This window comes from Coregonus lavaretus, assembly GCF_964263955.1.
Source record: "Coregonus lavaretus genome assembly, chromosome: 20".
In the NCBI taxonomy this organism is placed as follows: Eukaryota; Metazoa; Chordata; class Actinopteri; order Salmoniformes; family Salmonidae; genus Coregonus; species Coregonus lavaretus.
In genome coordinates, this window is record NC_140007.1 from 7,355,200 (window position 1) to 7,380,968 (window position 25,769).

Here is a 25,769-nt window from a genome sequence, read left to right on the forward strand (position 1 = left end):
AACACTTTGTATTCAGGACAAATAATGAATTGCTTTGCCACATTTTTGCAGTATTACCTTAGTGCCTTGTTGCAAACAGGATGCATGTTTTGTAATATTATTTATTGTACATGCTTCCTTCTTGTCACTCTGTCAATTAGGTTAGTAATTGTGGAGTAACTACAATGTTGTTGATCCATCCTCAGTTTTCTCCTATCACAGCCATTAAACTCTGTAACTGTGTTCAAGTCACCATTGGCTTCATGGTGAAATCCCTGAGCGGTTTCCTTCCTCTCCGGCATCTGAGATAGGAAGGACACCTGTATCTTTGTAGTGACTGGGTGTATTAATACACCATCCAAAGTGTAATTAATAACTTTACCATGCTCAAAGGGATATTAATGTCTGTTTTTTTATTTTGACCAATCTACCAATAGGTGCCCATTTTGTATTAATTTGTAAACATTAAAAAATATATAATTCCTCTTTGACCTTAATGGGTATTGTGTGTAGGCCAGTGAAAAGAAAATCTAAATGTAATCGATTTTAAATTCAGGCTGTAACACCAGAAAATGTGGAAAAAGGCTTTCTGAAGGCACTGTATTTGGTACATTTTCACAACTCTAAGCACAAAAATCTAAACAGATAATCAGAATGGCTCATGTTTCAAAACTCTAAGCACATTTTCAATTGACCGAGTACAACAAACAAATTCACAAAGTCACATGTTCACTACACCAAATCACTCTTTCAATTTGGATACATATTCAATCTAAGTATGTGCTTTTCAAAATGCACTATTCACTTTACATTTTACATGATTCTCTTGTCATTTGTTAACAATGCAATTAACTATCACTTAATCTTCTCAGAACGGATAACTACAAAACATTAGGAACACCTGCTCTTTCCATGACATATTGAATTGAATTGAATTTATTTTGGGTAACAGACATATACAACAAAATGTACAATGTGGACCCAGAGGATATCACTTGAAGGTATTAATTAAAACGCTTGTTTCCAAAGTGTTCCTCGATGGCAAAAACAATAACATATATAATGATTAAAAGTCAAGACAAAATTACAAACAACCATAAATCCATTCATTTATATTGACATCCAAAAAATTGCACTATTCACTGCACTTTTCCCTAACCTTAAAAATCAACCATATTAATGTCACATAAAAACAATATATTCATTGCACATCATACCTATCATTCAAATAAATACAAAGCAGGTGCAACTCAATATTAGGAAGGTGTATTTCTAGATGAAACGCTGATTAAGTTTGACTGTATGATTTTGTGTGTTGTACTTAGTCTATTGAAAATATGCTTAGAGTTTTGAAAACAACTGCCTTTTTGATCTGTTTTGAGTTTTGTACTAAGAATTGTGAAATTTTACCACATACTTGTGAAATTGCACCAAAGCGATAAAAAACTGTAAGGAGCTGTGTGTTTCCATTTAAAACCTGCCTGCTTTAGCAAAGTAGTTGACAGGTGATGACAGGCTGCTGATGTGGGTGGGTGTGTGTGTTTGAGAGAGGGAGTTGTTTATGTATTTACTTATGTACATCATGATCACTGTGAGTGTGGTAGAGATGACAGACAGGGTGTGAATGGATTTTTTGAAACAATTTCAAAACAGTGAGATATGCCAAACTTTTCCTGAGCAGCACCAGGCGTTAACGTTTAGGGCTCTATTTTCGGCTGGCATTAAGGCGGCGTTAGTGTCAAACGCATGTTCGTTTGCAATTTTGTCCTGTAAAACTGGCGCACTGGCATTTTCCAACCCTAATGCCAGGTTTGGCAATTCACCTGTGTTATAGGCCTATCAGCTTACTTGCACTCAGATGGGCGGGGTGGAAATATTTGAGGTGTGGCCTTAAAAACATGATCCAAAGTGCTATTTTCAGGCATTGCTGATAGGGATATTTAAGAACAACCAAAAGCTGGTTTTAGCGGTAATGTAGTTGGTTATGGCATGAATTTTGACAGCGAAAATGCAGTCTATCCAGCTGTGATGCCCACTGCCCATACTGTATGCGCATGGAACAAAAGTAGGCCAATGTGCTTCTGGTGCCTGTATACTTCGTATTTAGAAACGTTTCGTTGTATGTTATTAAAAACCAAGCATAGCCTCCCATCCTCTCAATTAAGGCTTTTTTTTGTGTCTGCCCAATGACTGTCGATAAAGGGTTTGGCTCCTGAGACCGCTTGGAAATACATCTTAATCACCAAAGCTTTATTAAAATATCACGTTTGAGAGGAGTAAAACAGTGAGCTGACATTCCCTTTTTATCTATGCATTGTAGGCAGGCCCACATTATTTTAGCCATGAAGGTCCCGTTTTGGATGTGCGTAAAACCCACTCCATGATGTAGGCTACGTGTCCATGTCCATCATGAAATGAGAGATGAGTACCTCGGTGAATGCCGTTGAACCTCGTATTTAGAAGTCATCTGTACCCTGTAAAAAATTGCTTAATTTCCATTTTGTATGTTCAAAACCCAAGCCCTCCCTTAAGCCTACTATAACGAAGACTGGTTCAACAGCAATGTGTGTCTTTTTTATCCTGGCCATTTTATGATGTCATTACATTTTACATTTATTTATTGTTGTTTAAAAAAAAACTGCTTGTTTTTCATTACATTTTATTACAACCAAACTTATTAGAATGATTCACCTTCCTGGTTTTATGGTGACAACGTCCGTGGCGCGCTTGCAATGGAACTTCTGGAGATGTGTGAATGCCATCTGATCTGTAAGATGGTTCCGATGACCTTCATAAAACATAGGACTATTTGGTAGCAGTATAACGGTGATTGGCCATTCTCCCTTTCTATTTATATTGGATCTTTGTCCAGCTACTGTGAAAAGTTTAGATGTGTTTAAAACCCTCCATAGTCTGCATTATTTTAATATTATATGCCCATGGGAAGAAATGATGGTGCCTGTAAGTGTGACTATTGAAAACAAGTTGCTGTTTTGTTTAGAATTTGTTTAGAATTATTCATTCTCTTTTTAGGCCTTATCCATCATTCATTTAATACTGCTTGTTGACAACGTTTGGCATGTCCTTGCTCAGCCGTAATGCAATTTACAGTAGGCCTAGCCCCTATGTCAGTGTGAATGCTATTGAAGCCATGCAATTACTTAGAACAAGGTGGACTGCAAACGGGTTCAAGTTAACGTATTTATCAAATATAGATCTACATTTAGTTATTTATTTTATGTAAGCCATTTAACAAACTATAACGAACTAACATTGGAATTGGAGTTGATTCCAAGGCAGTACATAAAAGACAGTAAATACACAACTTGAATCAAGCACAGATTTCGCCATGGAGCACGTTCTGATTGGCCAGTGAGGGGCCAAGCGTTGACACACCCACAACTTGTTCCAGAGAGGCTGTTAAGTTTGTCGAAACTGCTTGTGTTATATGACTTTGAGGTTGTTGCGTGTGTGTGTTTGTGTGCGTGTAGGGTATTTCTGTGGGATTGCAGAGCCATTCTATTCTTAGAAGAGCAGCTGACCTCATGGTCCTTCCTGGTCCCTTACCGCCAGTAGGACAACAATCAGGACATTCACTCACACACACAGAGGCACATTTAAAAGCATACACACAGCCGCTCGCTCGCTCACTCACACCTATTTTAGAACAGACTTGTTAAAGTGTCAAAGGAAAGTATGGGTGCCAAAGTCATTACATGGTGATTATAACTTCTAACTGCTGTTCTACTGCTTGTGGCTGCTCCAGTCTAGTTTATCTATAGTTTAAGGTCGTTGTGTCCTTGCTCTATAATGCACTGCAGGAGTACTAGCTGTGCTCTGTGCTTAGGGACTGGTGAAGTTTATTAGTGAAACAGTAGTCAATATATGAGCTCACCCTGCTTGATAAGCTCCCACTTTCTCACAGTCTGTCCCTCATACATATGCACAGATGTACACAGAAGCACTCACACACAAACACACACACACACACACATGAATGACTTGGCCTGGTAGCTCCTTAATTGAATTAACTGGCCTCTGATCTCGATGCCGGGGGGTTTAGGTTGTGATGGGAACATGTTTGACACCAAGTCAAACAGTGTGTTGTGTGTGTTGACCTGACTGACTGACTGACTGACAGCCCAGACCTCTCATGTGACACAATGAGATGATGAGTCTGATACGCAACTCTGTGGGAAACCGACCAGCCCACGAAATGCTACATTGAGATTTAATGAAGACAGAAATCATAATATGTCCGCTTTCTGCAATGAGAGGAGAGCAGATGTGTGGAAACACTGAGTAAACAGAGTTTGCAATGTGGAGCTCTGTTGCTACTAGGTCCATAGAGGAAGCTGGGAGCTCATTTAAGAAGCACTGCTAGACAGTAGTTTGGCTATGAAAAACTTTCATTATGAGTTATCCCACTAGGCACACACTGGTTAAATCAATGCTGTTTCCATATAATTTCAATGAAATTACGTTGAACCAACGTGGAATAGACGTTGAATTGAGATCTGTGCCCAGTGGGATCTCACTATGAGATATCTTCCCATAGAGTAAGATTATGAACATAAATTACTAGAAAAGTTGGCTCCAATTTAAACGTATTTACCCATGTACTCAATGTATTTCTATGTGCCCATTGTGCAGGTGTTCCATCCAGAGGGAGTGTTCCTGGGGGCCTCTGGCGCGCTCCTGGATCGGGATGGGCGAAGGTCCCCAGCAGTGCCCCTCCATGACTCTCACCCCCCCAGAGATCAGCCTGTCCGCTGACATCAAGGTACCATACATTACATCATAACTGTTTTTATGTGTCATCAGGTGTATGTAAGTTCAAACATATTGTTAAGTGAATCATGTGAAGTGCCAAGTCATTATTTAAAGTATTGAGTTGTTACGTTCATAATATTTCTCAAGTGTATGTACAGTCGGTACATTATGAGGATCAGACACAGCATTGTGTTAGGTATGTAGGTCAGGTTGGCTGAGATAGGTCCAGCAGCTGTCCAATCCCAAGTCATCACTCAGGACCACAGGAAGCTGGGCCCACTGCCGTCTCCCCAAACAGGAAGCAGCAAGCAGGAAAGAGGAAGTCAGCGCCACAGCCAGGAAGGATCAATTCCAAAGACAATAGAGTGGAGTTCAGTGTAGCATGTTACCATATATCACTGGCCTCTCCAACTACTGTCTCTACAGCTATGTCATCTTCCTCTCTGTCTGTCGCTCTGACTATTCACACCCCCCACGTCTCCCCCTCTTCCTCCCCCTCTGTTTTTCTCCCACATATTGAAATGAGTTCAGTGAGATTGACAGACAATGAAGTGTGATGTTCCTCAGTGTTGTGATCCCAGTATAGATCTCTCATGTCTCTCGTCACGCAACAGTATGTTTAGATGCAAGTTTACTATTGCCATCTGTCTTTTGGAGACATAAAGATTTCTCTCTCCCTCTCTTTCCTTGCCTCCAACCCCCTCACCCCTCCTTCTCTCCACCAGGATGTGGGGATTCTGATAAACGGCAGTGTCCCTGATCTGGTTGGTTCGCGGGTGGAATGTGACTATGGATTGGGCGTTGCCACGGCAGCCACGGTGCACCTGGACTACGGCCCAGCCCAGATTCAGACCTGCCCCCTACTGCCTCGGGAGAGGTACCCCAACATCCCCCCTGGCAGAGGTAAGGGTTACATATACTACTGGTAGACCAATAGTTGGATTTCATCCTGTGACATCACTGCTGATCTTGACATATGCTGAGACATTTCCATATTATATGTTGTTGTGCCAGATCACCTGATGGTTCCCGTGGCGATAAAGGTGAACGGCACGTCCGTGGTTTCCGGGAGCTTCGTCATCTATGATTGCGAGAGGACAGGAGTGATACACCCCAAGACTGCGTGAGTGTTTTTAAGTCTATGAGTCATCTAGGGTTTCTTTTACACTTGGTTAACCAACTTATACTGTAGTTTTAACCACTAACACTATTACAAGACCTTCCTAAGTTAAACCCAGTTACAAGACACAAACACGCTGACACACACACTTCCACACTTCCAATCAGCACTGTCTCTGTTTACCCCGGATCCACCAAGATAAATCAGCCTCAAATTAAGCCGAAATAGCAGGATCATAACTGTGAAATTTGAGGCACGCAATCAGCCCTGTCCCTGAGCAGAGTTCTCTGCCAAGTCCCTCGCATCACTCAAATGTCGGCCAAATGTCATCTATAGTCTCACTGGCATTCTCTCACAGCACATGGAGCTCCAAGCAGAAAGGGCTGCAGACAGAGGTGTAATGCACCCCAAAAATGTGAGGGGGCACAAAGTCCATGAGGATTGAACAATTTTGCGTTTTTCAAACAACTGAAACCACCTTTCCTGCTATCTAGAGCCCTAATCATTATGATTCATTCTATGTCAAAATTATATATATTTTTCTGCATATCTAAGCATACCTCTTGAGCTGTCTGTATCCTCCTGACTGGTGGTTCTTTTTTAAAGATAAATATGCTTCTCTGCATCTCTGCTAAAATCTGGGTAAAAGATTTAAAGGAATGTGAGTCTTTTTCAGTACATTTAGTTATTGCTTGCTTTTCTAAAGTCTACCAACCTTGCCAGCAGGCATGCCAGCTGAGATAGTTAGACAAGCTAGCTACTCTAACTTGATTAATAGCCTGAAATGGCTTCTTGGTAGCTAGTTATGAGGTTGGGAGATTGGGAACCTATCTGGGCTAGCTAATGCCAACTTCATAAAATACACTGCTCAAAAAAATAAAGGGAACACTTAAACAACACAATGTAACTCCAAGTCAATCACACTTCTATGAAATCAAACTGTCCACTTAGGAAGCAACACTGATTGACAATAAATGTCACATGCTGTTGTGCAAATGGAATAGACAACAGGTGGAAATTATAGGCAATTAGCAAGACACCCCTAATAAAGAAGTGGTTCTGCAGGTGGTGACCACAGACCACTTCTCAGTTCCTATGCTTCCTGGCTGATGTTTTGGTCACTTTTGAATGCTGGCGGTGCTTTCACTCTAGTGGTAGCATGAGACGGAGTCTACAACCCACACAAGTGGCTCAGGTAGTGCAGCTCATCCAGATTGGCACATCAATGCGAGCTGTGGCAAGAAGGTTTGCTGTGTCTGTCAGCGTAGTGTCCAGAGCATGGAGGCGCTACCAGGAGACAGGCCAGTACATCAGGAGACGTGGAGGAGGCCGTAGGAGGGCAACAACCCAGCAGCAGGACCGCTACCTCCGCCTTTGTGCAAGGAGGAGCAGGAGGAGCACTGCCAGAGCCCTGCAAAATGACCTCCAGCAGGCCACAAATGTGCATGTGTCTGCTCAAACGGTCAGAAACAGACTCCATGAGGGTGGTATGAGGGCCCGACATCCACAGGTGGGGGTTGTGCTTACAGCCCAACACCGTGCAGGACGTTTGGCATTTGCCAGAGAACACCAAGATTGGCAAATTCGCCACTGGCGCCCTGTGCTCTTCACAGATGAAAGCAGGTTCACACTGAGAACATGTGACAGATGTGACAGAGTCTGGAGACGCCGTGGAGAACGTTCTGCTGCCTGCAACATCCTCCAGCATGACCGGTTTGGCGGTGGATCAGTCATGGTGTGGGGTGTCATTTCTTTGGGGGGCCGCACAGCCCTCCATGTGCTCGCCAGAGGTTGCCTGACTGCCATTAGGTACCGAGATGAGATCCTCAGACCCCTTGTGAGACCATATGCTGGTGCGGTTGGCCCTGGGTTCCTCCTAATGCAAGACAATGCTAGACCTCATGTGGCTGGAGTGTGTCAGCAGTTCCTGCAAGAGGAAGGCATTGATGCTATGGACTGGCCCGCCCGTTCCCCAGACCTGAATCCAATTGAGCAAATCTGGGACATCATGTCTCACTCCATCCACCAACGCCACGTTGCACCACAGACTGTCCAGGAGTTGGTGGATGCTTTAGTCCAGGTCTGGGAGGAGATCCATCAGGAGACCATCCGCCACCTCATCAGGAGCATGCCCAGGCGTTGTAGGAAGGTCATACAGGCACGTGGAGGCCACACACACTACTGAGCCTCATTTTGACTTGTTTTAAGGACATTACATCAAAGTTGGATCAGCCTGTAGTGTGGTTTTCCACTTTAATTTTGAGGGTGACTCCAAATCCAGACCTCCATGGGTTGATACATTTGATTTCCATTGATAATTTTTGTGTGATTTTGTTGTCAGCACATTCAACTATGTAAAGAAAAAAGTATTTAATAAGATTATTTCATTCATTCAGATTTAGGATGTGTTGTTTAAGTGTTCCCTTTATTTTTTTGAGCAGTGTATATAGGTGGCTAGTAGTATTAAAGAGAAACAACAAACAAACAAACAAACAAACAAACAAACAAACAAACAAACAAACAAACAAACAAAAAAAGTATTATATATATATATATACTGTATATTATTATAATAATTATTTAATTTTTTTAATTACAGGACAAATCTTAGGGGGCACGTGCCCCTGTGGCCCCTATGGCCATGATGCCATTCTATATCAGAGCTATAGAAATCAGTGTTGGTGTCACTGAGGGGTGCTCTATTGTTTATATTTGTCTTGTATGTACTGTATGTTGTTGGTTGGCTATATACAGTGTCTCTCATGTTGTTTTATGTGGTCTACACTACTATGTTTTGCCTAGCAACTGTTGTTTATTGGGCGTAAATATAGTTTATTGAATTGAATAGCTTTCCCTCTGTACTTAGCGAGGGGGATGATGTTTCAATATTATTCTATATCTATTTGCAAAGTTTAAATTCAGCCTGGTTGAAGTCTTGACACGGGATTAAATGTGAAATTAATATAGTGTGGAAGTAGAAGTAAGCTAATTGGCTAAGTAAGTAAGAGCTATGGCTGGTCCTGTTCATGCTTTTCCTGTGAAGAGCTGTGGCTAATGTACAGTGCTTTGCAAAAGTCTTCATCCCCCTTGGAGTTTTTCCTATTTTGTTGCATTACAACTTTTTTTTTTTTTTTTTTGGGGGGGGGGGGGGGATTTCATGTAATGGACATACACAAAATAGTCAAAATTGGTGAAGTGAAATGAAAAAAATAACTTGTTTTCTAAAAAATAAATAACAGAAAAGTGGTGCGTGCATATGTATTCACCCCCTTTGCTATGAAGCCCCTAAATAAGATCTGGTACAACCAATTACCTTCAGAAGTCACATAATTAGTTAAATAAAGTCCACCTGTGTGCAATCTAAGTGTCACATGATCTGTCACATGATCTCAGTATATATACACCTGTTCTGAAAGGCACCAGAGTCTGCACCACTAAGCAAGGGGCACCACCAAGCAAGCGGCACCATGAAGAACAAGGAGCTCTCCAAACAGGTCAGGGACAAAGTTGTGGAGAAGTACAGATCAGGGTTGGGTTATAAAAAAAATATCAGAAACTTCCACCAGTGTGCAATCTAAGTGTCACATGATCTCAGTATATATACACCTGTTCTGAAAGGCACCAGAGTCTGCAACACCACTAAGCAAGGGGCACCACCAAGCAAGCGGCACCATGAAGAACAAGGATCTCTCCAAACAGGTCAGGGACAAAGTTGTGGAGAAGTACAGATCAGGGTTGGGTTATAAAAAAAATATCAGAAACTTTGAACATCCCACAGAGCACCTTTAAATACATTATTAAAAAATGGAAAGAATATGGCACCACAACAAACCTGCCAAGAGAGGGGCGCCCACCAAAATTCACGGACCAGGCAAGTAGGGCATTAATCAGAGAGGCAACAAAGAGACCAAAGATAACCCTGAAGGAGCTGCAAAGCTCCACAGCGGAGATTGGAGTATCTGTCCATAGGACCACTTTAAGCCGTACACTCCACAGAGCTGAGCTTTACAAAAGAGTGCCCAGAAAAAAAGCCATTGCTTAAAGAAAAAAATAATCAAACACGTTTGGCATATGGGTGACTGCCCAAACATATGGAAGAAGGTACTCTTGTCAGATGAGACTAAAATTGCGCCTTTTGACCATCAAGGAAAACGCTATGTCTGGCGCAAACCCAACACCTCTCATCACCCCGAGAACACCATCCCCACAGTGAAGCATGGTGGTGGCAGCATCATGCTGTGGGGATGATTTTCATCGGCAGGGACTGGGAAACTGGTCAGAATTGAAGGAATGATGGATGGCGCTAAATACAGGGAAATTCTTGATGGAAACCTGTTTCAGTCTTCCAGAGATTTGAGACTTGGACGGAGGTTCACCTTCCAGCAGGACAATGACCTTAAGCATACTGCTAAAGCAACACTCGAGTGGTTTAAGGGGAAACATTTAAATTTCTTGGAATGGCCTAGTCAAAGCCCAGACCTCAATCCAATTGAGAATATGTAGTATGACTTAAAGATTGCTGTACACTAGCGGATCCCATCCAATTTGAAGGAGCTGGAGCAGTTTTGCCTTGAAGAATGGGCAAAAATCCCAGTGGCTAGATGTGCCAAGCTTATAGAGACATACCCCAAGAGACTTGCAGCTGTAATTGCTGCAAAAGGTGGCTCTACAAAGTATTGACTTTGAGTGGGTGAATAGTTATGCACGCTCAAGTTTTCTGTTTTTTTTTGTTGTCTTATTTCTTGTTTGTTTCACAATTTGTTTTATTTTGCATCTTCAAAGTGGTAGGCATGTTGTGAAAATCAGATGATACAAACCCCCCAAAAATCCATTTTAATTCCAGGTTGTAAGGCAACAAAATAGGAAAAATGCCAAGGGGGGTGAATACTTTTGCAAGCCACTGTATGTTTAATGTGTATAGTGTGATGTGTATAATGTATGTGTATGTACCTATAAATTACAATGTGTATGTGTGTGCATACATAGCAGCAAACTGTTAGGGTGTGTTCATTCGGTCCACTTGTCAGATTGGTTTAGAGGTGTGAAAATTGACTTGTGTGTGTGTGTGTATGCAGGTGTATAATAATAATAGATGTAATTGAAGTAGCACTTTTCTTTACACGTTAAATCTCGAAGAAGATATGTAAGATGTTGTATGTGTGTGTTCTTGCAAGCCCCTGTGTCCTCAGTGAGGTTTGAAGGTGTGAAGTTAGATTGTGTAGTTGAAGGTGATAATGAGCTAACTGCCATTCTCACAGGAAGAGCACAAGACCTCAGATACTCTATCCACTTTGAATCACTTCGAGATGCTCTCTTAAAGGCCCAGTGCAGTCAAAAACGTGCGTTCCTGTGTTTTATATATATTTCCACTTTATGAGGTTGGAATAATACTGTGAAATTGTGAAAATTATGATAATGCCATTTTAGTGTAAGAGCTGATTGAAAATACCACATTACATTTCTGTTTTGGTGGGATGGAGTTTTGTTCTTCCATGGTGACATCACCATGCAGTAAATTCGTTAATAGACCAATACGAAAGAGTTCCAAACCTCTTTGCCAATAACAGCACATTTTCAGTTTTCCCCTCCCTACTCAGACCACTCCCAGACAGTCCTAGCTAAATTCTTGCTTGAGAAATAGCTCTTTACTAAGAAGCTATTTTTGTTTCTTTTTGACAATTTTAATTGATTTCAATCACAGTAAGGTACCCAGAAATTATTGATTCTGATATAAAAATGGCTGCGTTGGACCTTTAATAACTGCAGAAAGACAAGTTAGACTGAGAGAGGCTGTCCGTGTACACTAGAGTGTCACCATCACACTGTAACTGGATACAGGCTTATTTTGTTCTGTGTTTGGAGCGAGGCCTGGTTTTTCGGTTCTGTGGGCATTGCGTCTGTGTTTGCATCCAGAAGGGTTTGCGTATGCGTGCGGGGGTGTATGTGCGTTGAGAGTACTCTCTCACACTGGGCACAAATGTAAGTTCAACATATATTTGTGATTTACATTTGGTTGAGTTGTCAATTAACGATAATTCAATGTGAAATCAACAAAAAAATTCACCATGACATTGGATTTAGATTAAAGGTTGGTTGAAAAAAATATGAAATTCCCTTACGTTGATGACTTATGTTGATGAGCTGTGGCAATGTGGTTTCTAGGTGAAGTGCGTTTCACACTTCCCCCTTCTTTTCTCTCTCTTTGTCTCCCTCTTTTTTCACTCTACTTCACTGTCGCTCTTGTTTCCTTCACTATCCCTCTGTGTCTCTCATTTCTCCCTCTGACCCTCCCTTTAAAAATGTATATTCTCCCCAGCGGCGCAACTTTGGTTTTAGAAGTGGGGGGGACATAACCTGGCAGGGGGTCCTCCCTCAGAATTTTTTGGTCATCTAAAGCGCATTTCCTGCATTTCTACTAGGGCTGTCCCCGACTAAAATTAATCTTGGTCCACCAAGAGTAGTCCTTTTCTTCGACCAATCGATTGGTCGAGATGTTTAAACGTGTCTTTTTCCATAGCCTATATAGACACACCCTATGTGTTTTAATAAAATCAACTATATGTAGGCCTACTGAACTAGTCTGATGCTTTAAACACACTGTTTGATTAAATAATGAAGACACACAAATGACTCAAGAGGGAGCCAGAGATCAAGATAGCCTAACCAGAATAATACAAAAACTGTTCCCGACCCTCCTTTTCCCGCTGCTGCTGGCCTTCGCAGATTCTGCCTTTATGCTCCTGAAGTTGCCGGTAATAGTCTACCCCTGCGGTTGGCAACCTTTTCCATTTGGAGTGCCAATTTATCTTACAATTTCTACCAATCTGCATGACAGTAATGATTTTCATATGCACATTTTCGTGAAACAGTTTCATTTCATTTATAATAGTTTTTATTTCTCAAAATCATTGGCTGTGGTTAATCTTCATTATAAATCTAAATGAAAATAATACTAATCTAAAAGTAACTTTTATTGCCATTGCCAGCTATGTAATAATAACCTACATAAAGCCAACACATAAAAGGTAGAAAGTATCCTAATAAAAATAAATATCCTATAAATCACATTGGCTATGCAGGGCCTGTCTGCAACGATCTTGATTTTTTTTAATGAACTATCAACTGGGTCGCCCCAAAACTTGCACTAGCAAACTTTAAACATTGTCTAAAATATTCTGGGCCCTCAGAGTTTCCCGGCGCCAGTGAGCTCAGGACAGACACAGCTGTTGGCTATTTGTGCAAGGGATAAGAAGTAATCAGATATTTTATGACGTTTCCACTGGATTAGAGCATTACATTTTTCACTTTCATGCTGAGTGGTTATCGAAAGGGGGAGAGCTGGATTTTTTTTTCAAAACTTTGAGCAACTATTGTCATTCTCAATTGATTCTAAAAACAGACTTTGTTTACTTGCTGTTTGAGGTGAAGAAAAACTACTTTGAGAAGCTCCACAGCTAATTAGTGGTGGTGAGTTAAGACAATAAGAAATACCATCAGACATCCCCAAATGGGAACATTTATAGGCCTACATTTGCGTTCAGGCCAGGTAGCCTAGTCCTACTTCTATATGCGTAATCAGGTGCATGTCCTTACTCAACATTGACAGGAGTTTTTTTTAACAAAAGACGGTATATAAACTGACAAAACTCATAAATGGAATGAAATAAACAAAAACTTGTTTCTCACAAGTGTAGCATAGGTTGTGAGTTCTGCAAAAAACATGTCCACTCCGACAATGAGAATGGTAAATTACTGTAATAATAATATATTGAATGCATTAACAGAAATTACCATAACCAAACAAACATTGCAGATTAGAAATTATAGGACGGTAAATGTCGGCTGCTACTGGTGATGTATGTAATGGGGAATTGATAGACACAATAAACAATGAAGTTATGAAACAACGAATACCCACGAAAAGGCGGGAGAGAGCGCATTCTGGAGACTGAGCCACATTCCACATATTCTTGGACCGTGGCATCCCGCACGCAGCCTTCTCAGTGGTGGAAAAAGTACCCAATTGTCATACTTGAGTAAAAGTAAAGATACCTTAATAGAAAATAACTCAAGTAAAAGTGAAAGTCACCCAGTAAAATCCTACTTGAGTAAAAGTCTAAAAGAATTTGGTTTTAAATACACTTAAGTATCAAAAGTAAATAGAATTGCTCAAATATACTTAAGTATCAAAAGTAAATGCATAAATCATTTCAAATTCCTTATATTAAGCAAACCAAATGGCACGATTTTTGTGTTTTATTAATTTACGGATAGCCAGCAGAGCACTCCAACACATAGACAATCTTTTACCAACAAAGCATTTGTGTTTAGTGAGTCTGCCAGATCAGAGGCCGCAGGGATGACCAGGGATGTTCTCTTGATAAGTGCGTGAATTGGACCATTTTCCTGTCTTGCTAAGCATTCAAAATGTAACAAGTACTATTGGGTGTCATGGAAAATGTATGGAGTAAAAATTATTTAGGAATGTGGTGGAGTAAAAGTAAAAGTTGTAAAAAATTAGAAATAGTAAAGTACCAATACCCCAAAAAATGACTTAAAGGGCTACTTTCAAGTATTTTTACTAAAGTACTTTACACCAATGGGCCTCCTCAATGGATTAGTCCACTGAGACAAACGCAAATCACACAGGTGTCTCGTGTGCCATGAAAATAAAAAATATATTTGTGACTGCTCGACTAAAAACAATCTCATGTTTTCAATACAGACTCCATTTGTCAAACATTTAACCATATAAGGCACCAGACCAGTATACCCTTAATCTTGTAATAAATCAAATCTAATGATACACAACTTGATATTTCTGCCATCCATTGTGACATTGTGGGAGGATAACCAACCTTCCAACTAATGGCAATGCATTTCTTAGCCGCTATAAATGCTAGGTTACACAGTTTCTTCAGATAAGTCTCCAGTATCAACATTTCCAAGCCAACAAAAACAGGGAGAAGGGAGAATCAGTAGACATGCTGAGCTAAAAGAACATACTCTTTGCCACAATTTAGCCAGCCTTCACAAGACCATAACATATGCAAATATGTCCCCTTTTCTCTTTTACACTTCCAGCAGAGGAATTACATTTCTGAGTGCATGATATTCAGTTTTACCGGCATATAGGATGTTCTATGGATGGTCTTAAACTGCAATAATTTATGTCTGAGATTATATGAACATGACTGGGTATTCAAACATATCTGTATCCATTCATCATCATCAATATTGTGTTGTGTACTGACTGTGCACCATGACAATGTAGCCTGTAGAGCTGTTTATATCGTGTAGAGTGAGAGTAATTTAGCTAAAACAAAAAAGCTGCCTGAGAAGAGTCCCTGGAGTGGGTCGTCTACTTCTAATCACCCACACCCAGCACCCACACCCAGCGCACACACCCAGCACACACACCCATCCACGTTCCTGCAAACCCCTTCATCTCCCCAATCTTAAATGGCAAGCTGGCACACCTTCCCCCATGGTTGTTACGAGACAGACAGGGTATCACTGGAGGCGCTATCACTCCTGGTGTGGGGACATCTGTCTTCCACCCACAGGCAATAGAGTGACACACAATGGAGGTGTTCTTATTTGGGCTGCTATCTGGGAAAACACACACACACATGCACACAGCTCTGTCAGGGATTCCTGCCTTTACAGAGCTCCTCGTGAAAAGTGGAACTCGATGTTCAGTATCTTCTATCGTGGCCAGTGTGACCCTGTTTGACCGTGCATGTTGCTTTGTCCACTGAATTTTCCACTGGGTTTGTTTGAGTGTTTACCACAGGTTCCATGTCTCACGTGTGTGTGTGTTTGGCCAGCTGATTCAAATAATCAAAGCTTGATGATTAGTTGATTATTTGAATCAGCTGTGTAGTGCTAGGGCAAAAACCAAAAGGTGCACCCCTTGGGGTCCCGAGGACTGAGTTTGAGAAACGCTGGTCTAACCCTTATCAATGTGTGTTCTCCTGTGTGTCAGGTGTATCAGCTGTCTGAGCACCAGGTGGAGGTGTTACTGGGACCAGGACAACCACTCTTGCCTCTCCATTAAAGATGACTCCAAGCATAGACTGCTAGAGGTGAGTTATCCATCTGTTAAACCACTCCAATCAGACACACTGGCTAGTTTTAGTAGCTCTATTAGTTATAGATCGAGGATCCATTCCCCACTAGTCCTAACCTTAAACATTAGAGGGGAAAATGTCAAACTAAACCCTAGATCAGTGGCAACCAATCAGAAGCTCCTATGATGATCTCAGTCCATTCTGATTTGGTCTCATGTAACATTCTGGCCAGTCATACTAGGTTAAAGCTATCTTACTGATGTCAGCCATTTTTGAAACAGCCCATAAAACACAGGGAGACATGGTTAACAGACTCCTAACGAGATAATGGGCCATGTTAAAGCCTCTATGACCTTCTCAGAGCTCTCTCTCCCAGTTCTTCATAGTGGCGGCTTTTGATAGGCCCACTGGAACCAGTGTGAAGGATAGGCTCATTGTTTCACAGTTTTTCCTGTCTACTGTGCTGTATAATGGTGCCCTGGTGTCTAGTTAGCATGTATAGTGCCAGAGAGGGAGGTGCTTTCATCTGAAAATGTTTGTTAGTAATGATGTTTTTAAAATGGTCCAAATCTGGCATGGAGGACTGATCTCAATATTAAACCTCTTTTGAGATATACAAATCTCAGACAAACTTTAATTGTTGTGAGAACAACTATCCCTTTAAGTATTGTTATGTTACGGCAGGACAAGCTCTATAAGTTCATTGAAGCTATCACAACCCCCTAGACACACTACTCACCTCCTCTGAGCATACCTAGGGTCTGACAGCATCACCACTGTGGCGCAGTCAGCCACCCCTCTCTCATACTGCATTTGGTATTAGAGCCAACAGTAAACTGTTAATGCACAGCAAAGTCGCCCTGCCACTGTTTTGATCCCCACTCACATTCTAATTGAGTCCATAGAAACTGGTGTACTCTGGAGGAGTGTGGTTAGGTGCGTCAGAGTGAGCTTGCCTCTGTTAGTCTGTTAGTCAGCTGGACATACCATGAAATACCATATTTTGATGAATCTTAGATGAAGTTCTGTAAATATGGTCAGAAATAGAGTCTTAAGTCTAGTTTTCTGCGTTAAGCCCCATCCTGCCATCATTACGCCATCGTTGTCTGTTTTTCTAATCCCTCACCACCCCTCCATTTTAGGCTGTTGTTGTTTCCCCTCTGAGCAGAGCAGAGCTTCACCCTCTCATTTCCTCCTCCTCTCAGCCACATAAACAGGACAGGTATTTTTGGAAGCGGATGTCTGTGGGGGAACCATTGTTTTCTTTAACCCCTGAGTGTGTGTGTCACTTCCTGTCCCCCAGAATGCTGCTTCCTGTCCAAGCCTTATGGCAGAGAATGTTGCACCTTCGCCCTCGGGGATGACCCAGGACTTCACCCTGTTGCTAAGCAATGTGGAGCAGGTACAATATACACTAGCCCCTGTTAAATACTATCCTAAATGTGGTACAGTCGGATAGGAGTGAAGTAATTCAGGCTCTTAGAGGGAGATTCGTGGGAATGATAGTGAACCCCTCAATGATTGCTCTATGGGAATGAGCTGAGACATCTGCTGTAACTGTGTGGGATAGGTTAGAATCAGAATGATGAATGGCTTTAACTCTGCACTTATTTGAAACACCTTTTAGCTGTCTGTTCACACCAGGTTCTCTGATATCTTATCTCTCAGTAGATATACAGGCATTCACAGACATATGGAGACATTCAAAGAACACATAGCAATCTTTAGTACTATTTGCCCTATCTTTTCACTTTTAGACACGTTCTACCTTCAGACACTGATTTCAGATCAGTCTGTATAACCCAAATCCTAACCTCAACATATTGGAGGAAAAAAAAGCTGATCTTGTATCAGTGATGAGGGTCTGACTCTGTTAGCTTGTGACATTCCATCTCTGACTAGTTGCCAGGTCTGGTCAGTCATAACCGTAACCCTGTGCCCTTTCACACACTCTCTGACTGGGTTTCTATGGCGACAGACAGTTTGTCACACATACACACATACGCACACAAACACATTTTAATTGGCGTAGATATAATCAACCTTTCATAGCTGTTATTATTTCATTTCAGTTGTTTGAACAACGTCATCAGCATTGCTGTGAGTCAGATGCATATGTGTTGTAAAGTATAGAAAAGTAGGTCTCATACTACAGTGGGATGACCAAACTGGCTTGACCTGGCATTCCTTGCTGTTATTTCGCTTGTTTAAACATGGCTCTATGTCTCATCTTGGCATATAGTCTATATGAGGCAAAGAACGCAATGACTATTCAGAGAAGATCTTTATGAATCAGGGAAATCAAGTAGAAAGCAGAAGGAAAACAAACAATGTAACGTGAAGTTTGTTTTAAAGTTCAAAGCACCACAGTCATATATAGTTGAAGTTGGAAGTTTACATACACTTAGGTTGGAGTCATTAAAATTAGTTTTTCAACCACTCCACAAATTTATTGTTAACAAACTACTTTTGGCAAGTCGGTTAGGACATCTACTTTGTGCATGACACAAGTAATTTTTCCAACAATTGTTTACAGACAGATTATTTCACTTATAATTAACTGTATCACAATTCCAGTGGGTCAGAAGTTTACATACACTAAGTTGACTGTGCCTTTAAAAAGCTTGGAAAATTCCAGAAAATAATGTCATGGCTTTAGAAGCTTCTGATAGGCTAATTGACATCATTTGAGTCAATTGGAGGTGTACCTGTGGATGTATTTCAAGGCCTACCTTCAAACTCAGTGCCTCTTTGCTTGACATCATGGGGAAATCAAAAGAAATCAGCCAAGACCTCAGAAAGAAAATTGTAGACCTCCACAAGTCTGGTTCATCCTTGGGAGCAATTTCCAAATGCCTGAAGGTACCACGTTCATCTGTACAAACAATAGTACGCAAGTATAAACACCATGGGACCACACAGCCGTCATACCGCTCAGGAAGGAGACGCGTTCTGTCTCCTAGAGATGAATGTACTTTGGTGCGAAAAGTGCAAATCAATCCCAGAACAACAGCAACGGACCTTGTGAAGATGTTGGATGAAACAGGTACAAAAGTATCTATATCCACAGTAAAATGAGTCCTAATTCGACATAACCTGAACGGCCGCTCAGCAAGGAAGAAGCCACTGCTCCAAAACCGCCATAAAAAAGCCAGACTACAGTTTGTAACTGCACATGGGGACAAAGATCGTACTTTTTGGAGAAATGTCCTCTGGTCTGATGAAACAAAAAGAAAACTGTTTGGCCATAATGACCATCGTTATGTTTGGAGGAAAAAGGGGGACACTTGCAAGCCGAAGAACACCATCCAAACCGTGAAGCACGGGGGTGGCAGCATCATGCTGTGTGGGTGTTTTGCTGCAGGAGGGACTGGTGCACTTCACAAAATAGATGGCATCATGAGGAAGGAAAATTATGTGGATATATTGAAGCAACATCTCAAGACATCAGTCAGGAAGTTAAAGCATCGTCGCAAATGGGTCTTCCAAATGGACAATGACTCCAAGCATACTTCCAAAGTTGTGGCAAAATGGCTTAAGGACAACAAAGTCAAGGTATTGGAGTGGCCATCACAAAGCCCTGACCTCAATCCTATAGAAAATGTGTGGGCAGAACTGAAAAAGCGTGTGCGAGCAAGGAGGCGTACAAACCTGACTCAGTTACACCAGCTCTGTCAGGAGGAATGGGGAAAAATTCACCAAACTTATTGTGGGAAGCTTGTGGAAGGCTACCCGAAACGTTTGACCCAAGTTAAACAATTTAAAGGCAATACTACCAAATACTAATTGATTGTATGTAAACTTCTGACCCACTGGGAATGTGATGAAATAAATAAAAGCTGAAATAAATCATTCTCTCTACTATTATTCTGACATTTCACATTCTTAAAATAAAGTGGTGATCCTCACTGACCCAAGACAGGGAATTTTTAATAGGATTAAATGTCAGGATTGTGAAAAACTGAGTTTAAATGTATTTGGCTAAGGTGTATGTAAACCTCCGACTTCAACTGTACTTCTATGACTTATCCTGTTCTATTGTAACCTGTTAAATCAATCCATATGTAACTGTTCATACATACGTTATGACTGACTACAAGCACTTTGAGTAGATTGACTGTCCTTCTCTTCCTGACGTGTACACTATTACACACAGTATGTGTGGTCGTATCTCCTGATGTTTTGGCTCAGATGTGAATTTATAATAAACCCCTCTGCCTCCCAGATGAGTTGCTGAGGTAGGGACTTTACCGTCCAGATGTTGATGAATATGATGAATTATAAATGGATTCAGAATTTCTGCCTGGCAGGGACAATTATCCTGGGCTATTTAGATGTTTTGCATTCCTCCCCTCCCAGGGTTGTCAATGGTTACCAACTATTCAGGAGGACAGAGTTCTCTCCCAGCCAGGTCCCTGTTATTGTTTCTCATATGACATTCTATTCCCTACATAGTGCATGTACATTCATGAACCTATTAACATTAGCCCTGATCAACTGATATGTATGTTAGCTCAACTAAACGAAACAGCCACTGTGCTGATAATGGAACTAGAAGAAGTGCACACTCTGAATAAAGAGAGCTCCAAAACAAACTATTGTGAAAACATGGAGTATTCTGGGTGCCAGGCTGTTGCTTTAGCTAACTTGTCACTTTCTTGCCAATGTTCTCTTGCCAATGTTTGGCATGACATTTCCAAAGCAGTTGGCTGAAGCAGAAACAGAACGGCATCTAAGCTACAGGACTAGCTAAGACGAGGAAAGTAAAAACCTAACAAGATGTGTAAAGGCACTATACAGTATCTATCCCAAAATGTGTCCCCATTTCCCTGGGTGATGTCAGACTGTGCCACCCCTCAGATTGGCTTAGAAATGAAATGTCATTGTCATGACGACATGTCTGAATTGTTTGGTTCCGTAGGGGGAGGAGCTAGAGTGTGACTTTGGGAACGAGCAGCGGTATGATTCCCGATGGCTGGAGGAGCGCTCAGTGGTCAAGTGCAGTGGAGTGACGGTGAGTACAACCAATCATGTTCCAAGAACACCTGTCACTCAACACAATCTGAGTAAAGGGCCAATCAGAAATAAGCTGTTTAGTGTATGGCCAATTAAGCCATGCTTACTGGTCGTGTATGGTGAAATGGCCAATCAGTGGGCTTGTCTCTCTTACCATATAGCTAACCACAGTGGAGAGGAGCCAGGTGTTTCAGCTCATTCTACGTAGAAAGGGACACCTGGAAAAATACATCGACAGCCCTAAACCCATGACAGGTATGAGCGCACGCACACACACACACGTTTGTTTTACTATCCTTGTGAGGACCGAAACATTTATTCCCATTCAAAATCTTATTTTCCCTAAGCTTTAACCCTAACCCCAAACCCCTAACCCTAAACCTAAACCTAACCCCTAACCCCTAACCCCTAACCATCCTTGTTTTACTATCTTTGTGAGGACTTCTGTTACCCACAAGGATAGTAAAACCAAATAAGCACACACACACACACACACACACACACACACACACAAGCCCACTCCCAGATGCCAGAATATTCTCAATGTTAACAGGCCATGTGTTTACCATGTGAGCCCTTTGAGCAGAAGAACAACCTTGGTCCACAACCAGAAAAAACTGCATACTTTATTCCAGGACTGATGCTTCATACCGGCATACTTTATTACAAGACTGATGCTTCATACTGGCCTACTTTATTAAAAGGCTGATGCTTCATACCGGCATACTTTATTACAAGGCTGATGCTTCATACCGTGTTCAGTCATCAAAACACACACACAAGCACACATGATTTCTCTATGGGAGGTGCTGGAACATGGAGGTGCTCATCTGTTTCTCTCTCTTTCTGTTCTTATGTCTTTCCTCTCTGTTTCTCTGTGTTTATTTATATTATGTTGAAAATATTTTTAATCCAAAGCAACGGACATAGGTTCAGTATGATATATTCAACCTATACGGTTACATGATGTAGCCCGTATGTTGCTAGCATGCTGTATTGTGATAATAAAGCTCTCTCCATTCTCCCTCCTCCTCGTTCTCTCTCAGTGGAGGTATATAACTGTGAGGTGGGCAGTGGGGACTGTTCCCAGTGTTGGGGACGTGAGGACCAGGGACATCTGTGTGGCTGGTGTGACAACAGCTGTAGACCCAGGGACGACTGCCAGTATATGAGTAGCCAGTGTCCTGACCCCGAGATCACCAGGGTAGGAATAAACGCACACACACACATCATGTCCCATCCACGAGATCCATAAGACTGAACCAGTCTGATAGATACTGAAACTATCCTGTAGTGTGCACACACTCATCCCTGCAGTTCTCCATCCCCTCATTATTGACCTAGGCCCTCATTTGGAACAGGAAGTGGTTGTGTGTCACATGACCTGTCACATTATGTGGGGCGGGTGGGCACTGTGATGAGGGTTTCTTTTGGAAGGGGAAGTGTTTTTACAGAGGCTCATTAAACCAAGTCAATCTGAAATAACACACTGTACTACTACTCCCTGACTGGCTGACTCCACAGCACAGTCACACCACTTAGACACTGGCTCTTATGGAGGAACAACACCATTTATTTGGAGGGATGACGGAGGGCATGGGAACACTTACCCACTGCCTAACCCTGTCTATCTGTTTTGGCCAGTGTGTGTGTAGAGTTGAGAGAGAGAGTGTGCGTGTGCGTGCATGTGGTGTTGAGGTGTATGTGTGTATTCTGTGCATAATGTTTGTACTGAGCTCTCTACGCGGTCACCCACAGAAATAGAATAGAGCAATACAAAACTACATTACAGATGTGACCACATTACGACCACATGGGTCAAGGGAATTAACATTTATATTTGGTTGCAGATCTCACTGTGGTCACCTCTTTGTGGTCATGAAACCCAGTCAGCTGACTATTGGGAACACATGGTTTCAACAGTTCATTTGGATTCATCTGGGTGACCTTGCTCCTTTGTACCGATACTTTTAAACCACTGTGATTATGCCACTGTGTTTGAACTGCCAGGCATTGAAGAGTTGTTTAGAGTTGCGTTAAAACCACTTTGAACAGTACTGAATGCTGCCTTTATCTGTGCTGCAGTTGCAGACGGGAAGTACGGCTCGCATGAGGCCCAGTCGGCCTAAACACTTCCTGTAGATTAAACCTGCCTGGTCTGGCCCAGCAGGGAGACAAAGGAATCTGACACACACCACACACACACACACACACACACAATATATAGTATTTTACACACATGGGTACACCTTTACTCAAAGGCCAGCAAGGATTTAGAGGCACAACACACAGACTAGTAGCAGTTACCACTGTCAGCACACTCAGCGTCCCTGCATGACTCTCTGTATCAGCCATTGTGTCAGTGTCATGACTCATGGACTGTTGAATGTCCATCTGTGTGTGTATCCCACTGAGATGACTGGGGTTAGATGTGTTGAAATCCTCAATGCGTGGGCAGCTCAAAGACACACACACACACACACACGCGCGATCATACAATCACACGAACACACGCACGCACACACACACACACACACACTCAAACAGCTGCCTCAGGAGAGAGGTGATTGTAAGGCAGGAAACTGGGGCTGTGGTTGTGGGAGTGTGATGCAATGCCTTGGCAGCCATGTTTTCCCAGACAGAGAATCATCAGGAGTTAGTTAGAGTTACAGTCAGTCAGAGTTCTCAGCTTTACGGGGGAGTATCTAGCACATACACTGCAAGAGCATTAGTGAGGTCAGGCACTGATGTTGGGCGATTAGGCCTGTCTCGCAGTCGGCGGTCCAATTCATCCCAAAGGTGTTTGATGGGGTTGAGGTCAGGGCTCTGTGCAGGCCAGTCAAGTTCTTCCACACCAATCTCGACAAACCATTTCTGTATGGACCTCGCTTTGTGCACGGGGGCATTGTCACGCTAAAACAGGAAAGGGCCTTCCACAAACTGTTGCCACAAAGTTGGAAGCACAGAAACGTCTAGAATGTCATTGTATACTGTAGCGTTAAGATTTCCCTTCACTGGAACTAAGGGGCCTAGCCCGAACCATGAAAAACAGCCCCAGACCATTATTCCTCCTCCACCAAACTTTACAGTTGGCACTATGCATTCGGGCAGGTAGCATTCACCTGGTATCCGGCAATACCAGATTTGTCCGTCGGACTGCTAAAGCGTGATTCATAACTCCAGAGAACGTGTTTCCACTGCTCCTGAGTCCAATGGTGGCGAGCTTTCCACCACTCCAGCCGACGCTTGGCATTGAGCATGGTGATCTCAGGGTTATGTGCTGCTGCTCGGCCATGGAAACCCATTTCCTGAATCTCCCGACAAACAGTTTTTGTGCTGACGTTGCTTCCAGAGGCAGTTTAGAACTCGGTAGTGAGTGTTACAACTGAGGACAGACGATTTTTTCGCACTTCAGCACTCGGTGGTCCCGTTCTGTGAGCTTGTGTGGCTTACCACTTCGCGGCTGAGCCATTGTTGCTCCTAGACGTTTACATTTTACAATAATAACACTTACAGATGACCGGGGCAGCTCTAGCAGGGCAGAAATTTTACGAACTGACTGACTATGATGGTGCCACGTTGAAAGTCACTGAGCTCTTCAGTAAGGCCATTCTACTGCCAATGTTTGTCTATGGATATGGCATGGCTGTGTGCTCGATTTTATACACCTGTCAGCAACGGGTGTGGCTGAAATAGCCGACTCCACTAATTTGAAGGGGTGTCCACATACTTTGTATATGTTCTGAGAAGCACATGTTCCTTAGGTAGGAATTTCACTACTTCAGCATAGCGTTTCCGACAGGTTTCCTCATGGTTCTATAAAGGTCGATGTCCGCGCTCTCACTAAAATCGAATTAGCATAATACAAAAATCCCCATAAAAATCTGTCAGTTTAATCTAGAGATATCTGTTTCTTTGCATTGGATGAGTCTCAATCCACCACATCCACCTATGTTGCACTTCCGCATCTGCGGTGAAAGGTAACAGAGCTAGAGCGGTGTTTGTCAGACCATGAGACACCCCGAAAATCGGTCTTCTCACAAAATCGTCTGTAGCGTCCGAACTATTATGACTTAAAATTCAAAATCAATTTGCTAAATTATCCTCGGCATGACCTTCTTAAAACAATTCCCTGTAGTTTGTCTTTGCTTGGAGTTCAAAACAGTTAACACAAACTAAGCTAGCAGTGTTATTAAAAGTCTTATGGAAATATGCTCTCAGAACGTTATTTAATTACATTCAAATAACCTATAATTTCCGTTCTCAGAACGTTAACACCTCCCAGGAAAACGTTCAGGAAATCATAGTAAAATGTTCTCAGAACCTCCCTGCAACTTAAACATTTACGTTCCCAGAAAAGGAAACATTTTCACTTCCGTTTTCAGAACATTTAAAAAACATTCAGTTTTACCAGTCAGGAAATGTATGGATTCATTCCCAGAACCAAAAAACGTAAGTTCCCACAATTTCCAAAAAACCAAATGTACTAGCTGGGATGTTACTTATGTGGATGGCAAGCTGGTAAAATACCGTAATGAGTCGTTACATGTCATTTCAGCAAGCCATGTCGCCCACCATCTCAGATTGTTCGGAAATTGTTTCTGTAGTTTGGCATTCTGAAACATTATTTTGTTGAAATTAAGCTAATTGATTGCATCAAAATGCGCCATATTAATTTATTCAGATAATATTCAGTATTTCTTCTCCATACTATGCAATGTATTCCCTGTAAATCTGGTGTTTTTTCCCCTCCTGTTTAGATAAATTATTTACCGTAAAGTATTGTGAAAGTACCAGGTTTTGACCAC

The 25,769-nt window shown here is 41.9% G+C and overlaps 1 protein-coding gene across 1 annotated transcript in view; it reads left to right on the top strand.

Annotated features, from left to right (window-relative positions):
* Nucleotides 1-25,769, top strand: part of LOC311147358 (plexin-D1-like) — a 79,799-nt gene that overhangs the window by 19,683 nt on the left and 34,347 nt on the right. Inside the window, 8 exon segments of the mRNA XM_084184044.1 lie at nt 4,633-4,762; nt 5,478-5,655; nt 5,767-5,875; nt 15,861-15,960; nt 17,249-17,347; nt 20,867-20,959; nt 21,123-21,216; nt 22,008-22,165. Coding sequence (XP_084040170.1) covers nt 4,633-4,762; nt 5,478-5,655; nt 5,767-5,875; nt 15,861-15,960; nt 17,249-17,347; nt 20,867-20,959; nt 21,123-21,216; nt 22,008-22,165 — 961 coding nt within the window.